This window comes from Podarcis gaigeae (assembly GCF_964106915.1).
Source record: "Podarcis gaigeae genome assembly, chromosome: 9".
Taxonomy (NCBI): Eukaryota; Metazoa; Chordata; class Lepidosauria; order Squamata; family Lacertidae; genus Podarcis; species Podarcis gaigeae.
This window is the reverse complement of record NC_139685.1, coordinates 3277618-3304353: the sequence shown is the minus strand read 5'-3', so window position 1 is coordinate 3304353 and position 26736 is coordinate 3277618. Positions and strand designations below refer to the sequence as shown.

Below are 26736 nucleotides of genomic sequence, written 5' to 3'. Positions count from 1 at the left end.
TTTTATAATTCTGCATTATTATTGATCTGTCTCCAAGCACTAACAGCTTGCTTCACACCTCATTTTCTGCACATGTTTTCTTCTCTCGTCCACCGCAGGATTTCTTTATTGAGATCTTTTCTTTCCCTGAAAGTGAAGAAGTGCATGAGAATGTGCTTCTCTCCCCTTTTTTGCCATGTAGACAGCGCTGGATTGCCCAGTAACAGCACATGCTTAGGGCGCCAGCAAAGCAGTGGCACGAAAAAAATGAGGAGATTTTTTTTGACATAATTTTATTTTTCACTTTTAAAAAATGCATCAAACTAATCCTCATGGGCAAAAAACAGAACTTAGACTTTCTTACACTCTACTACGTAATTTTATTTTCTGGTTTAGTATTGTTTTATGCTTAATTTTATATGGGGACACCATCATATTTTCAGCACTTAGGGTCTCTAAAGGTCTGGCCCTGCAAATTATAGTCCATAGCAAATGGAACACCATCCAGGCATGAGTAATAAGGTGCCTTTTGCACCAGATGCTCACTGCTGAAATCTGCCATTTTAAAAAGTGGGTGAATTTTGCTTTAAAGATTACTTTCATTTTGCAAAAAGGAAGCAGGTTATCCACTCCCCCCCCCCCCCCTGTGAATTATGAAAAGAATGCAAGGAACCTCTAAGGATCTTTGCTACATTTGGTCAGTGTCCTAAAAGTTTGTAATTCCATAAACTTGTGAAACTGGACTGCCCGTGTGATCGTGTTTTGCCGCGAAGTCTTATGCGTGTTTCAGAAGCAAGTCCTACTCTTTTCAAGGGATTGCAGCCTTAATTAATGTTGTTTCTTGCTCATTGCTGTATTTCAGCATGGGTAGAACATTCTGTCAGCTGTAGTGTGGAACATTTTGAGGATGACAAATCTGGTTACAGAGACGGAACATCTCCCTTGCCAACGCTTTATAAATTGCCCTCTCCCTAGTTCCTACCATCACCACACAATTGGACAGTGGTTCTAAGAGCGTCAGATGCAGATGCTCTCTAGGGAATTTCAGGAAGAACTTCCCCCAATGCATTAATGGACCAGGACTCCCTTTCCCAGGAGTCCTGTTCCTTCAATCTCACACAGTCGGCGTGATGCAGAAATGTAGGAGTGCTGTATACCACATAGTGGTGGCATAAACTGGGTAACTCTTTGACTTTCTGCGTCAGCTATCTGGTTTCCTCTGGGCTTACAAGTCCCAATTATTTTTGATACATCTGCATTTGTGTTACTTATAGACAGGCTTAAAATGCACGCTCACAGCAGCAACTTCAACACCTGCACAGATCTACCTAAAACCAGGCTCCTGAGGCAGCCGATAACATAAAATTGCCAGCAGAGGGTTGTATCCATCACTGCCATTGTTGGAATGGGACAGACTTTCACTCACGTCTTTCTCTCATTGTTGCCCTCCTCCCGCTCTGTGTGCACCTTCAAAATCTGCTCCAGTGGGTTGGGGCATCCTCCAGAACAGATTTTTTTTTGGGGGGGAGGGGTTGGGATGCTGCAAGAGGAGGACAGGGAGGGAGACATTTCATTTTGTGAGTGGAATCTCACTTGTTATTATTATTATTATTATTATTATTATTATTATTATTATTATTATCATCATCATCATCTATTTATTTATTTATTTATTTATTTATTTATTTATTTATTTATTTATTTATTTATTTTATATACTGCCCTTGATCCAAGGATCATAGGGCAGCTAACACAGAAATACGTAGCATAACAAACAAAAACAATAACCCCACCACCACACACATAAAAAGCCGTTGCTTAATTAGCCAAAGGCCTGGGAGAAGAGGAGTGCATTTGCCGGTGCCGCTGCCTAAAGATATCAAGTGGGGGGCCACTGCAGAAAAGGCCCGTTCTTGAGTTGCCACTCTCTGGACCTCTTGCAGAGGAGGCACACAAAGAAGGGCCTCAGATGATGATCACAGGGTCCATATGGGCAGAGGCAGTCCTGGAGGTATTGTGGTCCTGAGTTGTTAAGGCTTTATAGGTGAAAACCAGCACTGTGAACTGGGCCTGGAAACTAATTGGCAGTCAGTGCAATTGGACCAGGATCGGTGTCATATGCTCAAACCGTCTTGCCCCAGTGAGCTACCTGACACCAAGCAGCTTTGGATACAACCTAAGATAATAAAAAGCTGACATGACCTCACATTGTTCCAGGGCATTGTGGGGATTTTTGAAATGTCAGCTGGCAGCATGAAGAATCAAGAGGGCACTGGTAATTTTCCCAAATGTTACTTCACCCCCAAAATAATTGAAGTTTCCCCCCTTAGCCACTGCTAAATAGGGTGGCAAAACTGGAATATTTCCCTGCAGCTATGCATCTCATAAGTGGAAGGCAGCTGTGATTTATTGTGGCTCCCTGTTGGCTGCTAACTCAGTGGCAAACCTTAGAGTGCCCCAGAATATTCTACGATTGCCCCTGCCTGGTTGGTTCCTTCATAATTGAATTATTCATGTTTTAAAAGACCATGGCTTCTACCAGTCAGTGGTTGATAATAACGACAGCTATTTCAAACTAGTTGCATTAATTACCTTTTAGTTCACTCCTGGGTGATTTTCTATAGGTCTTGTTGCTAAGAGCCTCATGGCTTTTGACAGGACTCTGTTTCTAAAATGAGAGGAAGCTGGGGCTGAAGCTTTTCTAGAGTCGAGGTCTCTGCGCTAGAAGCTCTAATCTCAGACTTGAGGTGTAGGGGTGGCTCCTTGTTAATTAAAAAAGGAAGTGCTCTTTTATTTATATTGTACCCCTCACATGTTCTCAAAATGATTTCTGTTTGTGGTTTTTGTACTATTAGTAATGCTGGTGGGGTGTCCGTTTTGCTTTGTTTTTTCAGGAAGGCTTGCAGACATACTGTTTCCTGGTGTTTGCTGTCGTCTGTCTTGCTGGTGCCACTTTCCTTTTCTTTGTTCTGCCTGAAACAAAAAACAAGACTCTTGCTGAAATCAACCAGGCATTTGCCAGGAAGAAGGTGCCTTTAGAAATCCGTGAAATGGACCAGTTTGAAGCCAAGAGCAAATCAATGCAAGAACAACAACACAACTTGTCTTCTACACTGGAAAATGGAGAATCCAAAAACAGGATAGTCTAAAATTATTTTTAATAGGAATATTTTTGCATCTTATGTATTGTTAACCACAATCATTCCTTCAACCTGGACAATTTTTTGATCTCAATGTGGTCATAACCAGGGTTGATCTGTGGTACAGGAGATGGCAAAGTATAATTCAAAATTAACAGAAGGAAATAATGGAGAGGAGGGTTGCTCAAGGAAGTGAAACTGGTCATTGATTCGTTTAAATGTATGCAAATTCAAAACGGATAATTCTTTTCTGAGGCAGAGGGTGGTGAGTGGGAAGCAGTTGGTCAGCATTTCCACCAGCATTTCCAATTGGCTGCAGTTTCGGACCTTCCATGCTTATCAGCGATAGGAGGCTGGGTCCATCATTCTTGCTCCAGGCTCTGGAGTTTGCCACAGGGGGCCCTTTTAGGAATCACTCACCACTCTGCTTCCTTGCTGCTGATACTGTCCGCTGGACCTGGCCACTTACTTGCCACTTCTGGGGCAAGAAGCTTTGGAATGTTTCCTGGTAATATATCCAGTGTCCCCTCAAAATCTGAAGGAGCAGAATCTGCTGTAGTGGAAGCTTCAAAGGCACTAGACAAGGATTAATTTGATCTATGAGAACTGGCTGCCTGGCTACTGGGAGGTGGTAGCTGCAGCCAATAGCTTCCTGCTGCCTCTCTATAGTGTGGAGCTGCGTGTTCTGTGGGGAGATCAGCTACTCTGAAAGTAATTCCCAAAGAAGTCCTGTAGATGCAAAGTTACTTCGGTGCTTCCATTAAGGGAAAAGTGACATTTCCCATGTTGATGGTATACAATCTGATCAACAGCTGCTCATCTCCTTGATTGAGCTTGTAGTCGTGTTCAAGGAAGAACTGTTAAACAGGTGACTTTATCTGCACTGTGCATGCTAAGGATTTCTTGGACTCTTACACCCAAGTTCATGTTTAAGGAATTATTTGAATCTTAGGTTTTTTACCACCTGCTTAATCCGTGTCATTTCCTACTTTTAAACGAAATCAGGGCCCCACTCTGCTTTTGTGGGCTATTTTTATTCAAGCCAGATTAGAACTTTTAGTGTATCAGAATATTTTTCATGAAGTGGCAGCTGTTTTGTAAATAAAACCAACTGAATCTGTATATATTTTGAAATCTAACCAACAATGTATAGCGTGTGCACTTATCTTCAGCCTGAGCCAGTCCAGGTTTAATCATGTAAATAGTTCAGGATTGCGGTGTATCTGATTTAGGCTTTGTGAATTTCTCAGATCATGTATTAAGCTTGATAACAGACACAAGATCTAAGAAGCCCAGCATTTCAGAACAAAGGTGCCACAATAGGTGCCTTGTCTAGATGAAAGGTGTGTCCCTAGCCTTAAATAGCATTGCCAAGGAAGTGGTTTGTATATGAGAGAGAAAGACTTCTGATTTTTTTTACGTTCAATTTGTATTGTCTTCCTTTGAATCATATTGATATAAAACTAGGATGATGGTAGTAGATTCATCCTGTTTGAAAAGTACTGCTGATTGGAGCTGGAACTTCATTCCATCCATCTATGGTTGTTTTTAGAGTGTGTGTGTTGTCAGTGCTGGGCTTGTTCATTTACTGGGGCCTGGTATGCCTTGAGCCTTGAGAGTTCAAAACAGCCCCAGCGTGACTAGGTTGGGGCCCTGATTAGAAATGTGTGTCCAATATATTAAGATTCCTGGATCTATTTAAGGCCACTGGGGTAATTAGGTTTTGTAATACAGCAATGCTGTTGAGGGGTAAGATCAATGGTAAAAATAACTTATCTGGGTAATAGATAAGCCTCATTTGAAACCAGTGTGTAGCATCCTTTTCAGTTCCCTAAAGACTAACAGACCTTTTCTCCCAAGAGAAGTGGAGCTGGCAGGTAAGGGCTTGCAGCAGATCCTTCAATTTCCCAAAGCTTTGGGCAGCTGCCCAACTTTTAATGGGTGTTGGTGCTGTGCTGGCCTTGCCAACTTCAGCATCAGTTACCAACATTAGATGATTCCCTTACCAGACTCAACTGGCAGTCTTGTACAGGGTATGCTGGTGGTCCGGGGAAAGCCATTCATTCCACAGGTCAAATTAATTGTTTTGTTTCCCCATAGTTGTGGGGAAGCTAGATTAAAGCAAGGTGCCATACCTTGTCAAACTCTGTACTTCCCTGGGAATGCTCCCTCCCCACATATTGCCCTAGAGTTGACCAGGTAGGTACCAGGTGGCAGTCCAGATAATTAAGGGGGGGGGGAGAAGAAGAACCAGTGTGATATCCCGCTTTTTCACTACCCTCTGGAGTCTCAAAGCGGCTAACAATCTCCTTTCCCTTCCTCCCCCACAACAAACACTCTGTGAGGTGAGTGGGGCTGAGAGACTTCAGAGAAGTGTGACTGGTCCAAGGTCACCCAGCAAGAGTTTCACAGGCTCGCAATAATCATTGTTACTCATTTTGCCACACATTTCAGCTATGTTCAAATTTAGGGTATGCTGGAAATACCCAATATCTATAGAGAACCTTCTAAGGTCTCATCCTGTTCCTGTGGAGTAGGCAGCCTGCAGCTTTACTTGGTTTTACTCTTTTGCTGATGTAATTCAACAAAAAGGGACGAATGTGTTGTGGGTATTCTTGTCGGGTGTGCTTAATAGACCACAATGGAACCAATGAAAGTTTGTTTTTTATGCTCGGTTATCTTTCGCAAAATTCTGAAAGGCTACAGTCCTACATCTCTGCTTACATGTAAGTAAGCACCATTTCACTCGGTAAGACTTGCATTTTGAGCAGATGGGATTCTGCCCGTCCAGGTTTTTGATTTTTCTCTGTTCCTTAGCTTCCAGGCTACTCAGGAGCCAACTAAAACCGTAGCACTGGAGCCCAAAAATGATTGGGTCAATATTTTTATTTGATCAATATTACATGTATGATTCAGGTTATTATATGAATGTAATCCAGAAAACATTAAAGTATAGCTGCTAATTTTCTCTTGTATGGTGCATATTTTCTCCTGTTTTTGTTTTTCCTTTGACACACCTTTAAATTATTTCCAGCCCGTGTTATTCTGTTTTGGAGGAAAAAATAGCAAGGCATTTAGTGACACTTTAAAAGACTCTGCAGTTGTGAAAGCTCATTGTGCATTCTTTGCATGCATCCAGACTACAGTTGAATTGCCAGTGTTTTGTACTTCCTACATTTCATTTGTCTTTGACTTCATGTCTCAGTGTCCCTCACCCCATCCTGGTGTGTGTGCATGTGTGTTTATATGCACACGGCTGCAGATAACACTTGACACACCCAATGAAGCAGATTCTAGCCTACAAAGGCTCATGCCATAATAAATTTGTTTGTGTTCTTATATTATTAAGACTTTTTGGTTTTGCATTCAGTTACTGTGACAGTCAGACATGGACTTGATAAAACCAAGACTTTAAGGCTGAAATCATGCTCCCCATTCCTAATGTGTTCACCTAAATATAGGTTAGTGGTGGCATTGTTTAAATTTGTATTGCACTCCTCCTCCCCAAGGAGCCCTGGGTGGCAAATACACACACACACACACACACACACACACACACAGCATGTTAAAAATAGTTAAAAATAGTTACAACATCTAAAAAGAGGTACAGTTAACAGTATTCTTCCATCCAGTGATCTTAGGGTTGCCACAGGTAAAAGGGAATGTTTTCAAATTCCCCCAGAAAGTTAATGATGGAAACAAATTCACCAGCACCAAGGAAGGCCTCATCTGCTTATTGTAGGGTCCAAGATGGGTTAATATTGGGGAATATGTTATTTTTGGTACTTGAGTCTCAAGCCATTTAGGACCTTAAATGCTAATGCTGTACTAACTCCTTGAATTGGACCCGGTAGCTCATCGGCAGTCAGGGCAGTTCTTTCCAGAACAGTGATACGGTCTCATTGGCAGCCGTGCTGACTGACCCAGGGGCTGCATTCTGCACCAGTATCCCCTCCCCACCCCCCTCAGTTGTCCATCCCTGAGAGACCTTCCACTTGCACTACTTGTTCATACTTCTCAGTGATGGACAACTGAGGCCAACTTTTCCTGCTCCAGAAATGGCTATAGTGGGCAAAGCAGTCTCAGTGTAGGCATAAGCACTCCTAGGCACAAATGCCACTCGAGACTCCAGCGACAAGTTGGAATCCAGGACCAGACTATGAAGCTGGTTCTTCAAGGGGGGGGGTGCAACCCCTCCTAGAACAGGTCACATACCCAATTAATTCCTGGACATGGGACCCACTCAGCACACTTCCATCTTATCAGGATTTAGCCTCAGCTTGTTGCCTCCCCCTTCCAGTCCATCACTGCTTCCAGCCTCTCCCGATTCCAACAGAATAGAGTGGCATGTCGTCAAAATACTGATGGCACTGTGTTCCAGATCCCCAGGTGACAGCTTTCAAGGGTGTCCTGTAACATAACATGAGACAGAAGGGACCCTCTGCTAGCTGACCATGCCTTCCATAGGGCATTCCAGTCCTTTTAATTAAAGCTACTTAGTTTTGTGTCATTGCAATCTTTTAAATACAATCTCTCTCTCCCCCCCCCCCCACCTCATGCCCTGGTTCAACAAAATGGAATTCAGGTATATTTGTTTTGTGAGTGTTGCAAAGAGAACATTCTGTTGGAAATCATGCCTCTGTGTCTATTAATGTATGTGCGGGGGGAGGGACGGAGGAAGCTGTACGGCAAGTACTGAAATATATCTGGCTAGCCTGGTATCTGGCTCGCAACATTACCAAATGCTGATCAAAATAAAAGAGTTGGTCAAAAAAGATGATCGGTTTCATATATAAGGAAAAGAAAATTATGGAGATATTCTGCACTGTGGTCTTTGGTATGTAAAGCAATTGGAATTAAATATAAAAATATTACTAGAGATAGATAGATATAAAAATATATGTGGGGACTAAAATACAACAGTTTCCAAGAAAACATTGTTTTCAAGAGCTCTGTGAGTATAACAGATGCAGAAGGTAACCTTTAACTGCCACTTAACACATGAAAGTGGTTTAACTGGATAGGAATGCTTTAAATGCTTTTAAAATAGTGCTATTTTAACCGTTTAATAGGAAAGCTTACAGTGTGAGTGGTGGTTTTTTTACTTTTAAATTGTCAACTGATGGAGGCGTTCAGTAGTGGGATGATGGTGAGGGGATCAGTTAACTTTTTCCTCCCGCACCATCCCAAAGCTGCGTAATTGGCGCCACTAGCGGCCCCCTCTTTTACCAAACAGCAGCTTCAGAGGGGGATGGGGGGGGAAGAGTTCACACCCCATGGCCAAAGTCCTCATCCCTTCTGAATGGGTTTTGAATGAATGGGTGCCCTGCAAGAATACTGCCATGGCCTTACGTAGCTGTGATTAATTTAAGTTAGGATTGCATGGCAGAACTTCCCGCTTGACTGATTGTGCCCTTAAATTGCCTGATCGGAATTTTTAAACGCTACATGAGGCCTATGAGTAACTTCCCAGAGTTCCCCAGGAAGAGAGGCTGGGTGTTAAACCACCCTGGGAATTGTAGCTGCGTGAGGGGAATAGAGGGTCTCCTAACAACAACTGGCATCCTTCACACTCTGCCGCCCCCCAAGATGCTTTGGGGGAAGCCGTGGCTGTTCTGAGTGATATGATGCTGCTTAAAATGCATAGGGCAGATGGGGCCATAAATGGCAACGTTTTCTCAGTAGTTCAAAGAACTGTGTGGGGCACAACCTCATAATATGCTTGCTAAGACAAAACCAGGGTCGGCCCTGCCATTGGGCAATGTGAATCGGTCTCCTCAGGCAGCTGATGCCAGGAGGAAGGGAAAGGCAGCCTGGTGCTGGAGTTTTGTTTGCCACACAACCTTTCCTTCAAAGTTGCCACACAACTCTGCTTTTCCTAAGCTAGTTTGCTGCTTTTCCATTGGCAGCAGTAAAGTAATGCTAGACCCAGTGCTTTTTTTCTTGGGAGATGCAGGAGTACGCATACCCCTAAACATTTTGTGAATCTCTGTACTTTGTTCATTTGCTATATTTATTTTTCCCTATTTGAACTATAAAATGGTGATTTTCTTGAGTCAAAATGAGAGTACCCCTAGACATTTTAAAGGGGGGAAAGCACTGGCTAGACCAGTCAGCTTTGGTACTTGTGGGGGGGGTACCACCTTGTCCTTCACTCCAGAAGGGAGCGGGTCGTGCTGTGGTCCAAACCACTGAGCCTCTTGGCCTTGCCAATCAGAAGGTTTGAATCTGCATAACGAGGTGAGCTCCCATTGCTCTGTCCCAGCTCCTGCCGCCCTAGCAGTTTGAAAGTGTGCCTGTGTAGTAAATAAATAGGGAAGGTAAACTGCAGCGGGAAGGTAAACAGTGTTTCCATGTGCTTTGGTTTCCGTCACAGTGTCCCATTGCTCCAGAAGCAGTTTAGTCCTGCTGGCCACGTGACCCGGAAAGCTGCCTGTGGACAAACGCCAACTCCCTTGGCCTGAAACGAGGCAAGCACCACACCCCATAGTCGCCTTTGACTGCACATAACCATCCAGGGGTCCTTTACCTTACTCCAGAGACAAAATGTCTTAGGCTGGCCTTGGGTAAGTGAATGCAGGCATTGTAAGTGATGTTTGAGAAGGGCTTGTCTTCTTGGAATTCACAAGGGATGCTGTTGATCAAAGTAGATGGGCCCTTGACCATCAGTTATTTGCTGGGGCGCTCTGTGCCTCATTCCAGCTTGCAAAACATTTGGCCTGGCAATCAGTCTCTATCCACTAGCAAAAATTTGCACTGTATGCAGGAGCTATTTACATAAACGTAGGAACAGATAAACCTCAAACTGTCCAGAGTAGAATAATAGCTATTACCAACATAAAACATTTAGGACTCTATAAAAAGCCTGTAGGGGGAAAAACAACTCCTGACTTATTCTATATATGCTTATTTTAGATTGCCATATATAAAATATATTCAGATATTCTCACAGTTTCACTGAATTACTCTCATGAATTTTTATTACCTCTTCAATATTTAAAGACTGCATTCCTATCTGTGGCATTCCTGATGTGTTTAGGCAGTAGAACAGAGCTTCCATCCATTGGCTTATAGCATATAGTTGTGAGAGCAGAAGGTCGCTCATGCAACCGGTTTTCTCCAGGACTTCCTCAGCCCCCTGGGCTGCCAGAAATTCTCTCTGGAGGCTTGGGGTGGTGCTTTCCTGAACATTATGGGCTGGAGGCTATAGTGGAAATGCAGAATTGCCAGGAACCATGCAGAGGCACCTCCTGCAACTTGAGATACATGAAATGCTTGTAGGGACCTTGGCAGCTAAATATGAGGTATACTGCACTTGATCTTAGCCAAAAGGCCGAGAAGCAAAGAAATTAAGAAAATATTAAGAATATCATATAGTAAAAGGCCAGAGGCATTCCTTTTAGGAATTTTAAATGACGATATTCCAAAAGACAAAACTATTTTTTTCTTATACGCAACGTCTGCAGCAAGAATCCTGGTGGCTAAATACTGGAAAGGGAATCAGTTACCCACTAGGGGAGAGTGGCTATGTAAGTTCTCAGAATACTTAGAACTAGCCAAATTGACAGATATAATAAGACAAAAACCAAAAAGTGAAGTAAAAAAAGAATGGGAGTGCCTAAATGAATACCGCAAAAGCCAAGGTTCGAGGGCAGAAATCTGGCTGAGTCTGGAATAACCTTGTGAAGTGAAAGGACATGAAAGAAGGATTTATATCTAGAGGTTAGGATAGAGAGGATAAAGAAAACAGGAAAACAGGAAGACAGAATGAGAGCTAAAGGAGGTGCTGTGGGATTGGTGGAAGTCAGTGTCTTCTTCTTGTTGTTGTTTTAGTGTTTATAATATAAATTTGTAAGATATGGATTTGTTTGGTTTTTTGTTTTGTTTTGTTTTGTCTTTTTAGTTTTTGGATGTTGTTTTTTGTGTGTTGTGTATTGTTATCTTTTGATATCTTTCGTGTTGTTGTTGTGTGGAAAACACTAATAAAATTATTTTTTTAAAAAAAATATGAGGTATACTGACAGCTCTGTCAGCTGCATCTTTCACTCCCAAATTCCCCACGAGAAGAACCAAACATTAGCCAGCCAGGGAAACCATTAATTCTTCAGTGGGCCAGATTTTAATCCAAACAAGAGAAGAATTCCAGCATTTGTAAACTTTGTCCCTCATTTGAAGAAAAGAGTTTTTTGCATGGGTATCTGCCCATGTTTATGATTCAGGACGTTAGGTGCTGCATTGTACTGCAAACTAACGCATTGCAAAAGTGGGAAAAGATGTAATCACTAATCTGTGGAATTACTTGGGTGGATTTGCTAGATGTGACTAATAACACATTTTGGGGATATTATTACATATGACATTTTGAAAGCCATTATCTTCATTAATTAGGCTGAATAAAAACACCTTTGGGAGGGGGGGCTCTCTAAAGTTTCCACACAATCAGCTAAGGCAAGGCAGTAATTCTAAGCAGCCAGCACACAAACAGCTCTTGCCATGACCCTCCTGCCTTAAAACAGTCTGCTGCGTGAGGGAGGGAGGGATCCCTGGCCATAGCAGGGCTCCAACTTGCCTTCCAGGATCTTTCCTCAGATCCAAGAAACATCAAAAGCTGCTGTCCTCGTTTCCTTGTGTTCCTTCAGACAGTGTTCCACACAGATCTATAAACTGTTCTAAAGTTATTGACTCGGCATTCCCCATCTATTGACCAACATGACAAAATCAGCTGAGGGCCGAAATAGATGTGGGTAGATTTCCCTATGTTTCTAACTTTAACGAAGCTATGGGAGACTCTGGATTCGAGTATAGGAACAGTGCTGGGAGGTGAGGTGCTTAGTCCCCCCCCCCCTCCAGTGATTTGCCCTTGTTGAGGGAAATGCAGAGAATTGTATGCCGCCAAGCTCAGCAGTGAGGCGAAGATCAGCTTTGAGAAGGAGAAACAACTTCAGTGGGGACATTCTGTGAGGGGAAGCGAAAGTCAAGCACTCCTCTCCCAGCACTGCTGTTCCAAGAAATGATTGAAAGAAATACCTGGAAAGATGATGAACTCGACAGAACTCTCTCATTCTATAAATGCACGAAGCAACAACACTGAGTCCCGGTAGTTCTCAGAAATCAAAAGGCCCACTTTGCAAAAGTACTCATTTTTAAAATGAGCAACATAAGCCAATATCATTTTCCCTACCACCTGACATGCTTTTGAACATATGAGGTTGCTACTTTCTGGGCCTATATCTCTCAGACCTGCCACTTTGTGAGACATTAATTTTCCAAAATACGCTTTGGAAATTTGTTTGAGGGTAAGTCAGTAAGCTTAGGACAAAACTCTTATGTGATGGCAGGAAGTCAGTGACGGGGCAGCGGAGCAACTCTAGACATGTGCAAGAAAACTCAGGTGACTCAAAACTTAGGGGTGCCATTCGGATTTTAAGGTGGAAAGAAGGTCCAAAAGCCTGCCCTTGGTTTGTTAAACCAGGCCTTGGTCTGTTAAATGTTTTTGTATTATATTGTTAAAGCAACAAAGGACATAGGGCTTTCAGCTATAGAGTCTGAACCAATCCTCATTCCCTAATGAGTGTCTGCCTATGAGAAATGTGGTGCATAATTCTTGTTCATACTTTTCAAGCGTAACGTTAAAGCTTCCAGGGGGGGGAACCCTTAAAATTAGGGGTGCCAATCAGATTATATTATTATTATTATTATTATTATTATTATTATTATTATTATTTATTAATATACCATCCTATACCCAGAAGTGTCTGGGTGGAAAGAATGTCCAAAATCCTGCCTTTGGCTCCATTAACAGTCAATGACTTTGACAAGCTTTGGTTTGTTAATTTTTTGTAAATAAACAAAGGACACAGGGCTTTCTTATATATTATGCAGAAGAAAGCTTAATTTGCCAAAGGCCTGGTTATAGAAAAACATTTTTACCTTGCTCCTAAAGATATGTAACGAAGGTGCCAGGTGGGCCTCTTTGGGAAAAGCATTTCACCACAGAAAAGGCCCATTCTCATGTTGTCCTCCTCTTATGGAGGAGGCACATAATGTAGCACCTCAGATTATTATCACAGGGTCCAGGTTGGTTCATATGAGGAGAGGTGGTCCTTGAGGTATTGTGGTCCTGAGCTGTTTATCTCTTGGAAAGCTCCAAGCTGAAGAAAGCTGCTGTTAGGGCCAGCCCACCCATGAGGCGAGTTGAGGCAGCTGCCTTAGGCAGCAGGAAGCACAGGGGCAGCAGATCCTGAGGCACCTAATCATAAGCCTGCATTTTTATCAAAGCTTATATATTGCAATCAAGGCTTGTATTTAAAAATGAGCTTAAAAAAAGGATTTTCAAATGTTTCATGCCAGGCAGAAAGAACCTTGGCAAGAGGTTTTTCTCCTAAGACAAGGGGGCCCCATTGATTTATAGTAGAAAAACAATTCTCAAAGTCATAAAAAGGGAGAATTACATATGCTGCCCCAAGGCTGAAAAAACACAATTAAGAATGGGTAAATAGTAAAATAATACCAATGTGCCTCCCAGTAAAATGAGCCAGATCTTCTTTCTAAGGTTGAAAGGCCAAGAGCAGTGAAAAAGGCAACTGGCTTGGCTAGAAGAAAAGAGAGCATTTTTGGGAAATCTTTTAAAGCTGTTTTTTACTGAGTTCCTTTTTACTTTACAAAGGCTTTATTCTTTTAAAAGGCTACCTATGATAAGTGAATGAAATATATTAGCTTAAATATATTGGCTTAAATGTAATTATGCAAAGAATTTAAGGAATGCTAGATTCTTATTTCATATGGTTGTAAGAGTTGTATTTATCCTGAAATTAAGTCAGCCACCAGTCTAGCCCCCCTGCTAGACAGAAGACGCCATCCAAGCACTCTTGATATATAGTTGTCAGGCATTTGTTTAGAAACCTTAAATGAAGGAAATCTTTCAATGTTGATGTGAACTCAAGATCCTTGACATCTGTTGAACATAAAAATGTAAGATTAAACATTTGTTTTAGAAGGCAATAGGGCAAGGAGGGCAAGAGGTGAGCTGGTAATTAAGATTCCATGTAAGATATATTATTACTTATTTGTCACATATATAGCTCTTTGTCTCCCTTATAAGGGCAAGGAAGTGGGTGTATCTTTTGTGGGTGTATCTTTTGTGATTGGTTCTACCAAACAGCCAATAGGAATTTCAACCAGGCTGATTGGACAGAGGCAGCCACAGGAGGAGCAAAGGGGGCTGGATTAAAGGAATATAAGTGCTGGCCAGGATGGCAAGAGGCCAGGCCAGAGCTTGGTAACCATATACCACTGAGCCTCTCATTTATTTGTCTGACAAATAAATTATTATTTTAATTTCTCTATTGCTGCGTTGAATATTTCATTCCAGCTAAGCGTTAACCACAAGCAGGGTGCTACATTTTATGGTGCCACTGTGACTCGGATAAGTGGTCTGCTGGAACGCAGCCCCTTCGCCCTACTGGGCAGGGTACAAGAGAGAGGACAACTGCTTACCCAAAGCGCGCACTGGTAAATTTTTCCAGGGGGAACGCAGAAGACTCGTCTGTCTGATACCCTGCTCATTGGCGGCGACGGACCGGGGGAAACAGGGAACCAACCAAGGGTAAGTGCACAAAGGGATTTTTGGCCCTCCAATTAATTAGGAGGAAGAGAAGTCTTGATCAAACTTCTGCGTCTCAGTAAGGGGAAACTGAGTACGCTAGGTGGTTGGGTACATCAGATGGTGATCTGGTGTAGGGAAAGGGAAGGATTGGGAGGTAGAGTGTGGTGAAGTATCCAGCGCATTGTATGTGTGAGAAAGTAGAGAGCAATCTGTAGCTGACCTGAGTGTGGAGTGGGTAGTACTTCGGTTCCCAGTGAGGCGACTCCATCTGGGCAAGGAAACTCACGAAGTGTGTGTGCGAGTGACTGAGTGGATACTTCACAGGGCCATACAATGGGAGTTGGGGGTTCAAAGGGGGAAAATACACCTCTTGAGTGTATGTTAAATAATTTTAAGAAAGCCTTCTCAGGGGCATATGGAGTCAAAATGACGCCAGAGCGCTTGAGAACGTTATGTGAACTAGAATGGCCAAAACAAAATACTGAATGGCCATCTCAGGGAACTTTTGATATAAATTTAGTAAGCAAACTTTGGTCTAATATCGCCAAAGAAACTGGAGGGTGCCCAGAACAATTTCCATATATAGATTCCTGGCTGAGCACATTAAATAAAAATCCTCCATGGATAAGGGAATGCAAAGTCAAACGATGCAAATTATTGGCTATAAAAGCTGAAGCTAGGAAAGGAATCTTGCCAAATAAACTCAAACCCATTTTTGAGGGACCAGAGGAAGAGGTGCTTCCACCTCCACCCTATGCTCCACATCGAAGGGAGCTTAATTCAAACACTCCGCCAGTTGTAACCCCAAGGCAAGAAAGTGGAATGAATAATGGGAGTGGAGTCACAGAGCTTGATTCCTTGATAGATTATGATAAATATCTTCAGGAGGCATTGGAGTCCTATAATAAAGCCCAAGCAGAAGTGGTTATTCCACCTGTGACTCCTAATAGACCTGCATCTACAGTCTCCTTTAGTGGAACAACTGATTGCCCACCCCAAACCCCTGTACATCCAAGTCCCAGAGAAATATTACAGAAGTTACAGGGAGACCTTGATCGGTCAGCAAGCAATACAGCCAGGCGTATAAAGCTGCTAAAAGAACGCCTTGGGACAGATACCATCCCCTATGATTTGAGGCCCCTAGAGCAAAGTGAAGAGAAAGATCACGTAGTAGCCCCTCTTAGAAGAGTATTTGATGCACTTGAGGAGCCTGCGCTGGTTAACGGGCAACCCGGACCACGGCCACCTCGAACTTCGACCCTGCAATATATTCCATTCACAACTACAGATCTGATGAATTGGAAAACACACACCCCATCTTTCGCAGAAAAACCTCAGGCTATGATGGACTTGGTGACTTCAATAGTAAATACTCATAGCCCTACTTGGACAGATTGTCGCCAGCTCCTAAATACTCTTTTCACCACTGAGGAAAGGAGAGACATAATTGAAAAGGCACAGATATATTTGCGTGAGCAGGCCAGAGTGGGAAATATTTTTAATATTGACCGTCATCTCCAAGACAACTTTCCCTTGGAAGATCCTAATTGGGATCCAAACAATGGAATTCACCTGGCCAGACTTACCACCTACCGCCAGACACTTGTGCAAGGTATCCGCAGGGCATGCCAGAAGCCCACTAATATGTCTAAAGTCTCAGAAGTAGAACAGAAACCAAATGAGAGTCCAGGAGACTTTTTAGAGAGGCTGCAAGAAGCCTATCGTATATGGACTCCTTTTGACCCTGAAGCCCCTGAAAACAGCAGAATGATTACTGCTACATTTGTGGCCCAGTGCGCTTCTGATATTCGTAAGAAAATTCAGAAATCAGAAGGATGGGAAGGGATGCTGATGAGCCAAATTATGGCCATTGCACGCCGAGTTTATCGGAATAGGGATGAGGCTGAGAAGCAAGAGAAGAAGAAGTGGCAGAAGGAAAAGATGGTAATGCTAGCCACAGCAGTGAAGCAAGACCACCGCCCCTTAAATGGAGGGAGAGGGCGAGGAAAGAATCCACCACTGGGAAGGAATCAATGTGCGAATTGCAAGAAGGAGGGTCATTGGAAGCGGGAGTGTCCTGAACCCCTGAGGTTGGAAGAAGTACGCCCAGGCCCAGGCCCAGGCCCAGGCTCCGGCCCAAGAAACCAGGGACGGGGACGGGGAATGATCCGAGATGGAAGATATCAGAGACCTGGACAGGGACGGAATAGAGACAATTTCATTGGACTGGCAGAAGAGGATTTTACTCAAGACTAGGAACGACCGGACTCCATAAAGTTAGGCTTCCAGGAGCCCACGGTCACGATTCAATTAGGGAGCCATTTAATAGACTTTATGATTGATACTGGGGCTGAATACTCAGTACTCCCAGAACTATTGCAGAAAAAGGCATCCAAAAGTGTAGTCATTAAAAGTGCCACTGGACAGTCAGCTAAGAGGTCTTTCCTCCAACCTTTGGAATGCCAGATTGGGGGACATCGTTTAACCCATCAGTTTTTGTATATACCTGAGTGTCCAATACCTCTCTTAGGCAGAGATATGCTGTCCAAATTGCAGGCCCAAATCACCTTCACTCCTCGAGGTCCAGAAATGAAACTGCCATCAAAAGCAGCAGGAATAATTACCCTCTCAGTACCCAAGGAACAATCATGGCGCCTAATGTCAGCCCTGCAAGTCCAACCCACATTGGATACAGAATTAAACAAGCTCCTCCGAACTCTACAGGTGCCACCAGGAGTATGGGCCGAAAATAGCCCACCAGGAATGGCTAAGAATATAGCTCCAATTGTAGTAACCCTAAAACCTATGGCTACCCCTGTATCTGTAAAGCAATATCCCTTACCCCGGCGAGCAGCAGAGGGCATCCAGAAACATTTGGACCGCCTATTAAAATATGGTCTGCTTAAGCCCTGCCAATCAGAATGGAACACACCCCTTTTGCCTGTTCGAAAACCTGGGACAGATGAATACAGGCCAGTGCAGGACTTGAGGCTCGTAAACCAGGCTATCGAGACCTTGCACCCAAATGTACCAAACCCATATACCTTGCTGAGTTTGATCCCACCAGAAGCAACATTTTTTACTGTATTGGACTTGAAAGATGCATTCTTCTGTTGCCGGCTGGCACCACAGAGCCAACCTATATTTGCCTTCCAGTGGGAAGACCCTTTAACAGGAACAAAAGGCCAGCTAACCTGGACAAGATTGCCCCAGGGCTTTAAAAATTCCCCAACTTTATTTGGCACTGCCTTGGCGAGGGATCTAACAAGTTACCCCTCAATACCGGGAGAAAAGGTGGTTCTGCAATATGTAGATGACCTTATATTAGCGGCAAAGGATTTTGATACCTGTAAAGAAGGGACAGAGGAACTGCTCCACTTGCTCTGGGAAGCTGGCTACCGAGTTTCCCAGAAAAAGGCACAGTTATGTTTAGAAAAGGTCAAATATTTGGGCTTTGACATCTCACACCAACAACGAGCATTGAGACCAGAGAGGAAAGAAGCTATTTGCCTTATCAAGGAACCTACCACAAGGAAACAACTTAGAGGATTCCTGGGAACAGCAGGGTTTTGTAGACTATGGATACCTGATTTCAGCAGTCTGGCCAAGCCCTTACATGAAAGCACTCGAGGTGCAGAAAAGGACCCATTCGTATGGGGACCTGAGCAGAAACAAGCCTTTTTAGTTATCAAACAACGACTTATGGAGGCCCCAGCCCTTGGATTGCCTAATTCGGAAAAACCCTTTCAGCTGTATGTACATGAACAGAATGGGATTGCAGCTGCAGTCCTGACCCAGAGACTAGGAAGTTGGAACCGTCCAGTAGCTTATTTGTCTAAACAATTGGACTCAGTAGCAAAAGGATGGCCTCCATGCCTAAGGGCAGTAGCGGCCACTGCAAGCCTTGTCAAAGAAGCTGATAAATTTACCTTCGGCCAGACGATGTATGTGAATGTACCTCATGCTGTTCTGACACTCATGGAATATAAGGGTAGTTATTGGTTAACGAACCCAAGGATGGCTAGATACCAAGGCCTATTGTGTGAAAATCCCAGGATTCATCTACGAGTAGTGAATATGCTCAATCCAGCGACTCTGCTGCCTCTGCCAGAGGTAGATGATGAAGAATCACATGATTGTCTCCAAATAATGGATGAAGTTTATTCCAGTAGACCTGATCTGAAAGATGAACCATTGAAAAATCCAGATGTTGTATATTATACGGATGGTAGCAGTTACCTGCATGAAGGTGCCAGACGAGCAGGATATGCTGTGGTCACCAATGAGGAAGTTGTGGAAGCTGAAGCTTTGCCTGCTGGCACATCAGCACAAAAAGCTGAACTTATAGGCTTAACTAGAGCTCTGCAATTGGCAGCTGGATGTAAGGCAAACATCTATACTGATTCTAAATATGCCTTCTTAACCCTGCATGCACATGGAGCTCTATGGAAAGAAAGAGGTCTAATAGGAGCCCACGGGAAGGCCTTGAAATATGGACCTGAAGTAGAAATCCTGTTAGAAGCAGTATGGGCTCCAGAACAGATTGCTGTAATGCACTGCAAAGGTCATGGACGAGGAAGGGATCCAATAACCAGAGGAAATCATGCTGCTGACAAAGCAGCCCGAGAGGCAGCCCAGAAGCCTGTGGGAGGATTTATAGCAGCCCTCATACCAGAGGTAGTTCCAGAAGAAGTTAAACCTCACTATACCCCAGAAGAGAGGAAGTGGGCTGAACAGGAAGGAGCGGTTATGAAGGACGGTTGGATGATCCTGCCGGATAATAGGATTTATGTACCTCATCATCTAGCAGGCACAATTGTAAGAAATTATCATGAATCTACTCACCTTGGCGGTACTGCAACCAGAGAGAGTCTCAGTCGGAAGTTGTATATTATTAATCTATCACAATTAGCAACTTGCATTTCACAGAAATGTGTTCTTTGTGCTAAAAACAATCCCAGGCAGGGACCGGTACAACCTCCTGGAATCCAACATGTGGGATATGTCCCCATGGAAAGTCTAATTGTGGACTTCACAGAGCTGGTCCCTTCTAAGGGATTCAAGTATCTCCTTGTGTTTGTAGATACTCTTACCGGATGGGTTGAAGCTTTTCCCACCCGAACTGAAAAGGCACGAGAGGTAACTAAGAGACTCCTCACTGAATTGATCCCAAGGTTTGGATTACCTAGATGCATTGGAAGTGATAATGGGCCAGCGTTCATTGATCAAGTAGTACAAGATGTATGTCGAGTCCTACAAGTAAAATGGAGACTGCATGCAGCATATAGGCCTCAGAGTTCAGGGAAAACTGAAAGAATGAATCGGACTCTGAAAACCCAATTGGCAAAATTAACCCAGGAAATGGGATTGGGATGGGTAGATGTGTTACCCATAACACTGTTTCGTGTTCGGTGTGCACCCACAAAAAGACTTAAGTTGTCACCTTTTGAGCTCCTGTATGGGAGACCGCCCTCCTTTGTTCAGGATATTCCAGCTGACCTTAAACAAATAGGAGATCATGTGACACAGGGACAAGTGCAATCTCTCTCCCGTGTTTTTGTTTCTCTTAACAGGTGGGCCCTCGAACGCACGCCGTGCAGCATTGCCGAGCCAATTCATCAGTTCCAGGCTGGCGATAGCGTATGGGTGAAAGAGTGGAAACGTGATCCACTTGCACCAAAGTGGCGTGGACCTTACACCGTCTTGCTCTCTACTCCAACAGCGGTGAAGGTAGCTGAGGTGACCCCCTGGATTCATCACTCTCGTTTGAAGAAGTCCGAAGGCAGTTGGACGTGCAAAGGTGACCCCTCTAATCCTTTAAAACTAACTCTCTCCAAAAACCCCTGTATCTAGCCCTACCGGGAACGGGCTAGGTCACGGGCAACATTTGACGACCGGCCTGCTGCAGCCACAACCTGGAAGCTGGCTGACCTGCGCACGCCTGAAGCTTGAGGAGCGTCTGAACCAGCGACTGTGAACGGAAAGATTCTCTAATACAGTTGATTGACTGCCCCCTTGTGGAACAATTATCAGAGATATTACTCATTGGGGATCCTCGGGATATATGTTTTGGTCTTGGTGGTTCCCCATTTCTGTCACTGGGGGAATTATATTGGGGCTAATAATTATTTGCTATCACAATAAGGTAATCTTTTGTGGAAGGAATGCATATACTAGACATCAACATGATTTTATTATTAATCCTGATCCCTTGGGAAGGGGAAGGGTCCTTGAATCTGACCAAATTGGCTAAATATGGATTCAGCCATGACCACAATATGTGGGTAGGTTTAGCTGAAATGGTAGCCAATGTTGCAAATAGGACCAATTGCCTTGTTTGCTCTCTTGGGCCAGATGATTCAGAGGGAGGTATGCCCTTATTACCGATACCATTAGATGCCATTGGTATGGTAAGCGAAATGCCACACCAAACAGAAATACAGAATTTCCCCGGATGGAACTCAACTAAACCATTACGAGTTATACCTGTACAAGGGGAATTCTGTGTACATAAATCATCAGATGCAGCTGATTCTCCCATGATAGGCTCTTCTCATTGTCACTATACTTGGGATTATATTAAGAATAGTCATACCTGGGCACACGGTACTACCTATCGAACTCGGAATACCTTGCCCTGTGCACCTCCTTTTATTCACGCATGGAAAGTGGTGTGGAACATAACTGTGACAGAAAAAGGCAATCTAACATACTGCACTGTGAACTCTCTACCTCTTTTGGTATTTCGCCTTCTGTACTCCACGTACCAAAAACCTCAGACCCGATGGTTGTGGTGGATATGTGGAGAATGGGCATACAAAAAGCTCCCTTCCAAATGGAGTGGGACTTGTTTCTTGGGTTGGGTATTACCACCAATGTGGATTATGCCCACTAGTTCGGCCAGGCGAACACGAAGGAATGCTGATATTTCTCATATAGCAGGAGGAAGTACCCAAAGTTGGAGCGGTACTGATGATTGGCCGCCAGAGCGCATTATAGCCTATTATGATCCTGCCTCCTGGAATCCTGGTGAGCTCATACAAGGGGCACGGGATCCTATTTATAATCTAAACAGAATAATTCGATTGCAAGCAGTAGTGGAACTTGTAACCAATGCAACGGCCCAGAGTTTGAGACTTATTGCACAACAGTTGGATGAAAGTAGAGCCGCCATTTTGCAGCTGAAAATGGGAATGGATTATGTACTTGCCAGGCAGGGAGGCCTATGTGGAGTCTTGAACTTGACAGGGAATGCCTGTTGCTTTAACATTTCAGATAATGGTGAGGCAATCCGTGTGTTGGCCACAAAGATGGAGAATATAGCACATGTCCCAATACAAACATGGGAAGGATGGGATATGGGATGGCTCACCAATTGGTTACCTAATGTCACAGGACTCAAAGGGATACTATTGTCTTGCTTGTTTTTCTTGACAGTAGTGGTAATGGTTTTGTGTATGATGCCATGTATCATTTCATGTTTTAGAAGTACAATTAGCAAGATGGTTTCAAATGAAACTCTACCTCATATCATGGCCCTATACAGAGCTTTACCTCAGGAATATGATGAAGGTCAAGCTATCAAGGACATTTGGGATGAAGGTCCTTGAGCTTGAAAGGGGGGAATGAGGCACCTAATCATAAGCCTGCATTTTTATCAAAGCTTATATATTGCAATCAAGGCTTGTATTTAAAAATGAGCTTAAAAAAAGGATTTTCAAATGTTTCATGCCAGGCAGAAAGAACCTTGGCAAGAGGTTTTTCTCCTAAGACAAGGGGGCCCCATTGATTTATAGTAGAAAAACAATTCTCAAAGTCATAAAAAGGGAGAATTACATATGCTGCCCCAAGGCTGAAAAAACACAATTAAGAATGGGTAAATAGTAAAATAATACCAATGTGCCTCCCAGTAAAATGAGCCAGATCTTCTTTCTAAGGTTGAAAGGCCAAGAGCAGTGAAAAAGGCAACTGGCTTGGCTAGAAGAAAAGAGAGCATTTTTGGGAAATCTTTTAAAGCTGTTTTTTACTGAGTTCCTTTTTACTTTACAAAGGCTTTATTCTTTTAAAAGGCTACCTATGATAAGTGAATGAAATATATTAGCTTAAATATATTGGCTTAAATGTAATTATGCAAAGGATTTAAGGAATGCTAGATTCTTATTTCATATGGTTGTAAGAGTTGTATTTATCCTGAAATTAAGTCAGCCACCAGTCTAGCCCCCCTGCTAGACAGAAGACGCCATCCAAGCACTCTTGATATATAGTTGTCAGGCATTTGTTTAGAAACCTTAAATGAAGGAAATCTTTCAATGTTGATGTGAACTCAAGATCCTTGACATCTGTTGAACATAAAAATGTAAGATTAAACATTTGTTTTAGAAGGCAATAGGGCAAGGAGGGCAAGAGGTGAGCTGGTAATTAAGATTCCATGTAAGATATATTATTACTTATTTGTCACATATATAGCTCTTTGTCTCCCTTATAAGGGCAAGGAAGTGGGTGTATCTTTTGTGGGTGTATCTTTTGTGATTGGTTCTACCAAACAGCCAATAGGAATTTCAACCAGGCTGATTGGACAGAGGCAGCCACAGGAGGAGCAAAGGGGGCTGGATTAAGGGAATATAAGTGCTGGCCAGGATGGCAAGAGGCCAGGCCAGAGCTTGGTAACCATATACCACTGAGCCTCTCATTTATTTGTCTGACAAATAAATTATTATTTTAATTTCTCTATTGCTGCGTTGAATATTTCATTCCAGCTAAGCGTTAACCACAAGCAGGGTGCTACAATCCCAGTGTAGATCTTTATTCCCCCTTTGTTCCTGATGTAGATCTTCATTCACCCCTTATTTCCTGGTGGAGAGGGGGTCACCATGTCGTGGTTCACCTCAGGAGCTAAAATATCTTGGAGCGGTGGCTGTACAGGCCCACGTCGATGCTTTAAGTCCCGCTACTGACACCATGGAAGCTAACCTCGTGGATTCTTTCCCCACATAAGCCTCAGTAGTGAAACAGGAAGATACTGAATGTATAGATGTCATTGTTACATGCTGAGATGATATTTAGGAAAACATGGGTTGGAGGAGGTTATGCTTGGTTGTGGGGGAAGCAATTGCTTCATCTTATAGATGAGAGGCCTGGTTGCACAGCTGAAATATGGGGCTAATTTCCTAGTTAAAAGAATTAGTTGAGGGATGTCACTGGGGAGAGGGAAGAAAGCTGCTAAGGGGGAGACAGCTCAATCCCTCACCCTGAACAGACATCACCCTGAAGTCAGGCAATAAATAGACCAGGCAAACCTTCTCTTGTCATTGTCCTTTTCATTTCCCCCAAAGTGCTACTGAGGGGGTGACTCCCCCCCAAAATTATGATATTATTAATGTGAACCCTATGTTTAACATGACGCAATTAAATCCATACCCTGGAAAAGAACTATGATTCTTAAACTTTATGCTGCTTATGTTTATGTAACAGATAAGAGAGAAAGTCTTGCTTTGAACCAGCATTTTATTTTTCACTTCCTGCAACAGTAGAATAACACTGCAATACATAAAATGCAGATTGGGGAACTGCTGAAAATGCTACCAGTAATCCTACCAGTAATACTTAGCCTTCATAAATCAACGTGGCCTAAATAAGTCTCTCTCACACATACATGCACCCATCCATATATATATATATATATATATATATATATATATATGCTTTCGTAGATTTTCACGGGTACAGGAATGCAGGTTTTGGTGTCCTCGGGTGTCTTCCCGTGTAAAAGTTGGGGTGTCTAGGCGACGTTTCGACGAGGTCTCACTCGTCATCTTCAGGCTGGTGCTTTCGGCTTCTTGTTACTGGAACAGAGCGGGATCTCAATGTTTGAGTTCCTATAAATACTGTAGAGGGGGTGTGGTGTCTAGCCTCCAATGTTCTGGGCAGGTATCTCTCAAGTAATTAAGGAACAAAAGAAGAAAAGGCACACTAGCCTGGGAACTTCCTCTCTGCCCAGAACATTGGAGGCTAGACACCACACCCCCTCTACAGTATTTATAGGAACTCAAACATTGAGATCCCGCTCTGTTCCAGTAACAAGAAGCCGAAAGCACCAGCCTGAAGATGACGAGTGAGACCTCGTCGAAACGTCGCCTAGACACCCCAACTTTTACACGGGAAGACACCCGAGGACACCAAAACCCATATATATATATATATATATATATATATACACACACACACACAGTGCAGCTGGTCTTTCTGTTTCTCAAATTTTTTTATCTGATGTTGCACTATCTCCCACAGAGGCTTTCCTGAAGGTCAGCAAATAAATATGGCAGAAGCCATTTTCTTCAAAGCTTTTGATATCACTCATCAATGCCTATTGATTTAGGGAAACTGTTACACTTGGTGCTTTGTTCTTTCTGACAAGTAGCACTGATCATTATTTGCACCCAGACTTGTGAAGCCTGCCAACACGCCAGATTTTTCCTTCACCTTCTGTGTGTTTTCTGTATGAAGCTGTCGAAAGCAGCCAAAGCAGCAGAATGCAAGGAGTTGCACAGGGACTCTGCTGAGTGGTGCAGGGTGCCTACCTCGCCTTCGATTTTTTTAAATAAAAAATCTTTAAAAAGCATACGCAGGCTACAAGTCAGAGCAAATAAAGAGCAAGTAGAGAAAAGCTGCCTAACCCTTTCCCCACTGATCACAAGATTCTGTTTAACATGTAATTTGAGTCTACGAAACTCTAAAGTGCGCATTCCCAATTTTGTGTCTCATTTCAGTTTCTCCTTTTTCGTCCCAGTTCCTTCTCTGAAGCTTCCGTTTACACAGATTCACCCTTCTGCACCTGACACTACCAGTACAGCAATTTTTATTTTTTATTTAATTTTTAAAATGTGAATTCACTCAACAAAGAAACCAGAAGAAGTCCTGAAGATCCAGGATGCAGGATTCTGGACGACACAGAACTGGTCTGGATGCAACAATTCTGGCTTAATAAACCATGGTTTATTCCTGATTTATTAAGCTGGGGATGAGTGTTCAGGCCCAGACACTCTCTTCCCCAACCATTAGGGTTACAACTACATGACTGCAATCTCAGTCCCTTTAAACCAGTTTCCTATTACAGTACATGAAAAATAGTGGGCTGAGGTGTAGTTTCAATAACCAGGATCTGAAACGAGACTCAGACCATGCTTTCAGATCCTGCTTAGTGAAACAACACTAAGCCACAGTTCCACATTTCAGACAGAACAGAAGACAGGACTGGCTGTGCCATTTTAAAAATGTTTTCCTTAAAGCCTGTTTTTCAAAGCTAAAAGGATGGGCTTGAAAAATGACTTAATCCCATTTTTGAATTCTCAGGGCAGCTGCTTTGGTTTGAACTCTATTTGCACATTTTACCTCAAAATGCTTTCAATTAGGAAATAATTGAGCAGAATTCTTCTGCATGTTATTTTCCACCCATGTGGAATAATCTACCTTTAGTTATTCTGAGATGTTCTTAACAAGCACAAGGCTCTTAAAATAGCTGGGCTGGCTATGTATTGTAGGTGATTTGTGAGAACACAGGACATAGCGAAGGCTCTATTTTCATTTAATGCCATCTGTATTTAAAACAAGCTTGTTTCTGCCCTTATTGAAAGAGTCAGGTTTTATCATCGGATTATGCCATTGCAGTGAAATTATTGTAGCAGTGAAATTATTTTTCCTCCCAAAGATCATTGGTGAGTCACAATACGAAGAAATGCCACACACCTCAAGTTCATCCAAAGAGGCCCCCGTATACATCGTTTCACACATGCACAAGTTTATGTGTACATCTAAAATAGCAATATTTGCACACATCAAAGTTATTGTCACTGCATACACCATACATGTGCGCATGCAAGGAAGCTGGAGAGGAGAGGGGAGAGAAATCCATTGGAAATGAAGTGTCTTAGGAACTGATTGATCTGAAAGGTAAGAAAAGAGAAAATTTGTTTGCATAGTAATTAATGGTGTTTAGGAGATTGCAGTAAAAGTCCG

General features: G+C 43.0%; 1 protein-coding gene and 1 long non-coding RNA gene across 6 annotated transcripts in view; both read left to right on the top strand.

Moving 5' to 3' along the window:
- Positions 1–6087, top strand: part of SLC2A9 (solute carrier family 2 member 9) — an 87989-nt gene extending 81902 nt beyond the window's left edge. For all 5 annotated transcript variants that reach the window (XM_083698336.1, XM_083698335.1, XM_083698337.1 and 2 more), the window contains one exon: positions 2874–6087. In XM_083698336.1, coding sequence (XP_083554462.1) covers positions 2874–3128 — 255 coding nt within the window. In that variant the 3' untranslated portion in view covers positions 3129–6087. The remainder of the gene's footprint in view (positions 1–2873) is intronic.
- A 2905-nt stretch (positions 6088–8992) lies between these two features.
- LOC310825241 lies at positions 8993–25723 on the top strand. The gene is made up of 2 exons (XR_014555189.1): positions 8993–9685; positions 25491–25723. It is a non-coding gene; the product is annotated as an uncharacterized lncRNA (long non-coding RNA).
- Positions 25724–26736: the final 1013 nt, after the last annotated feature.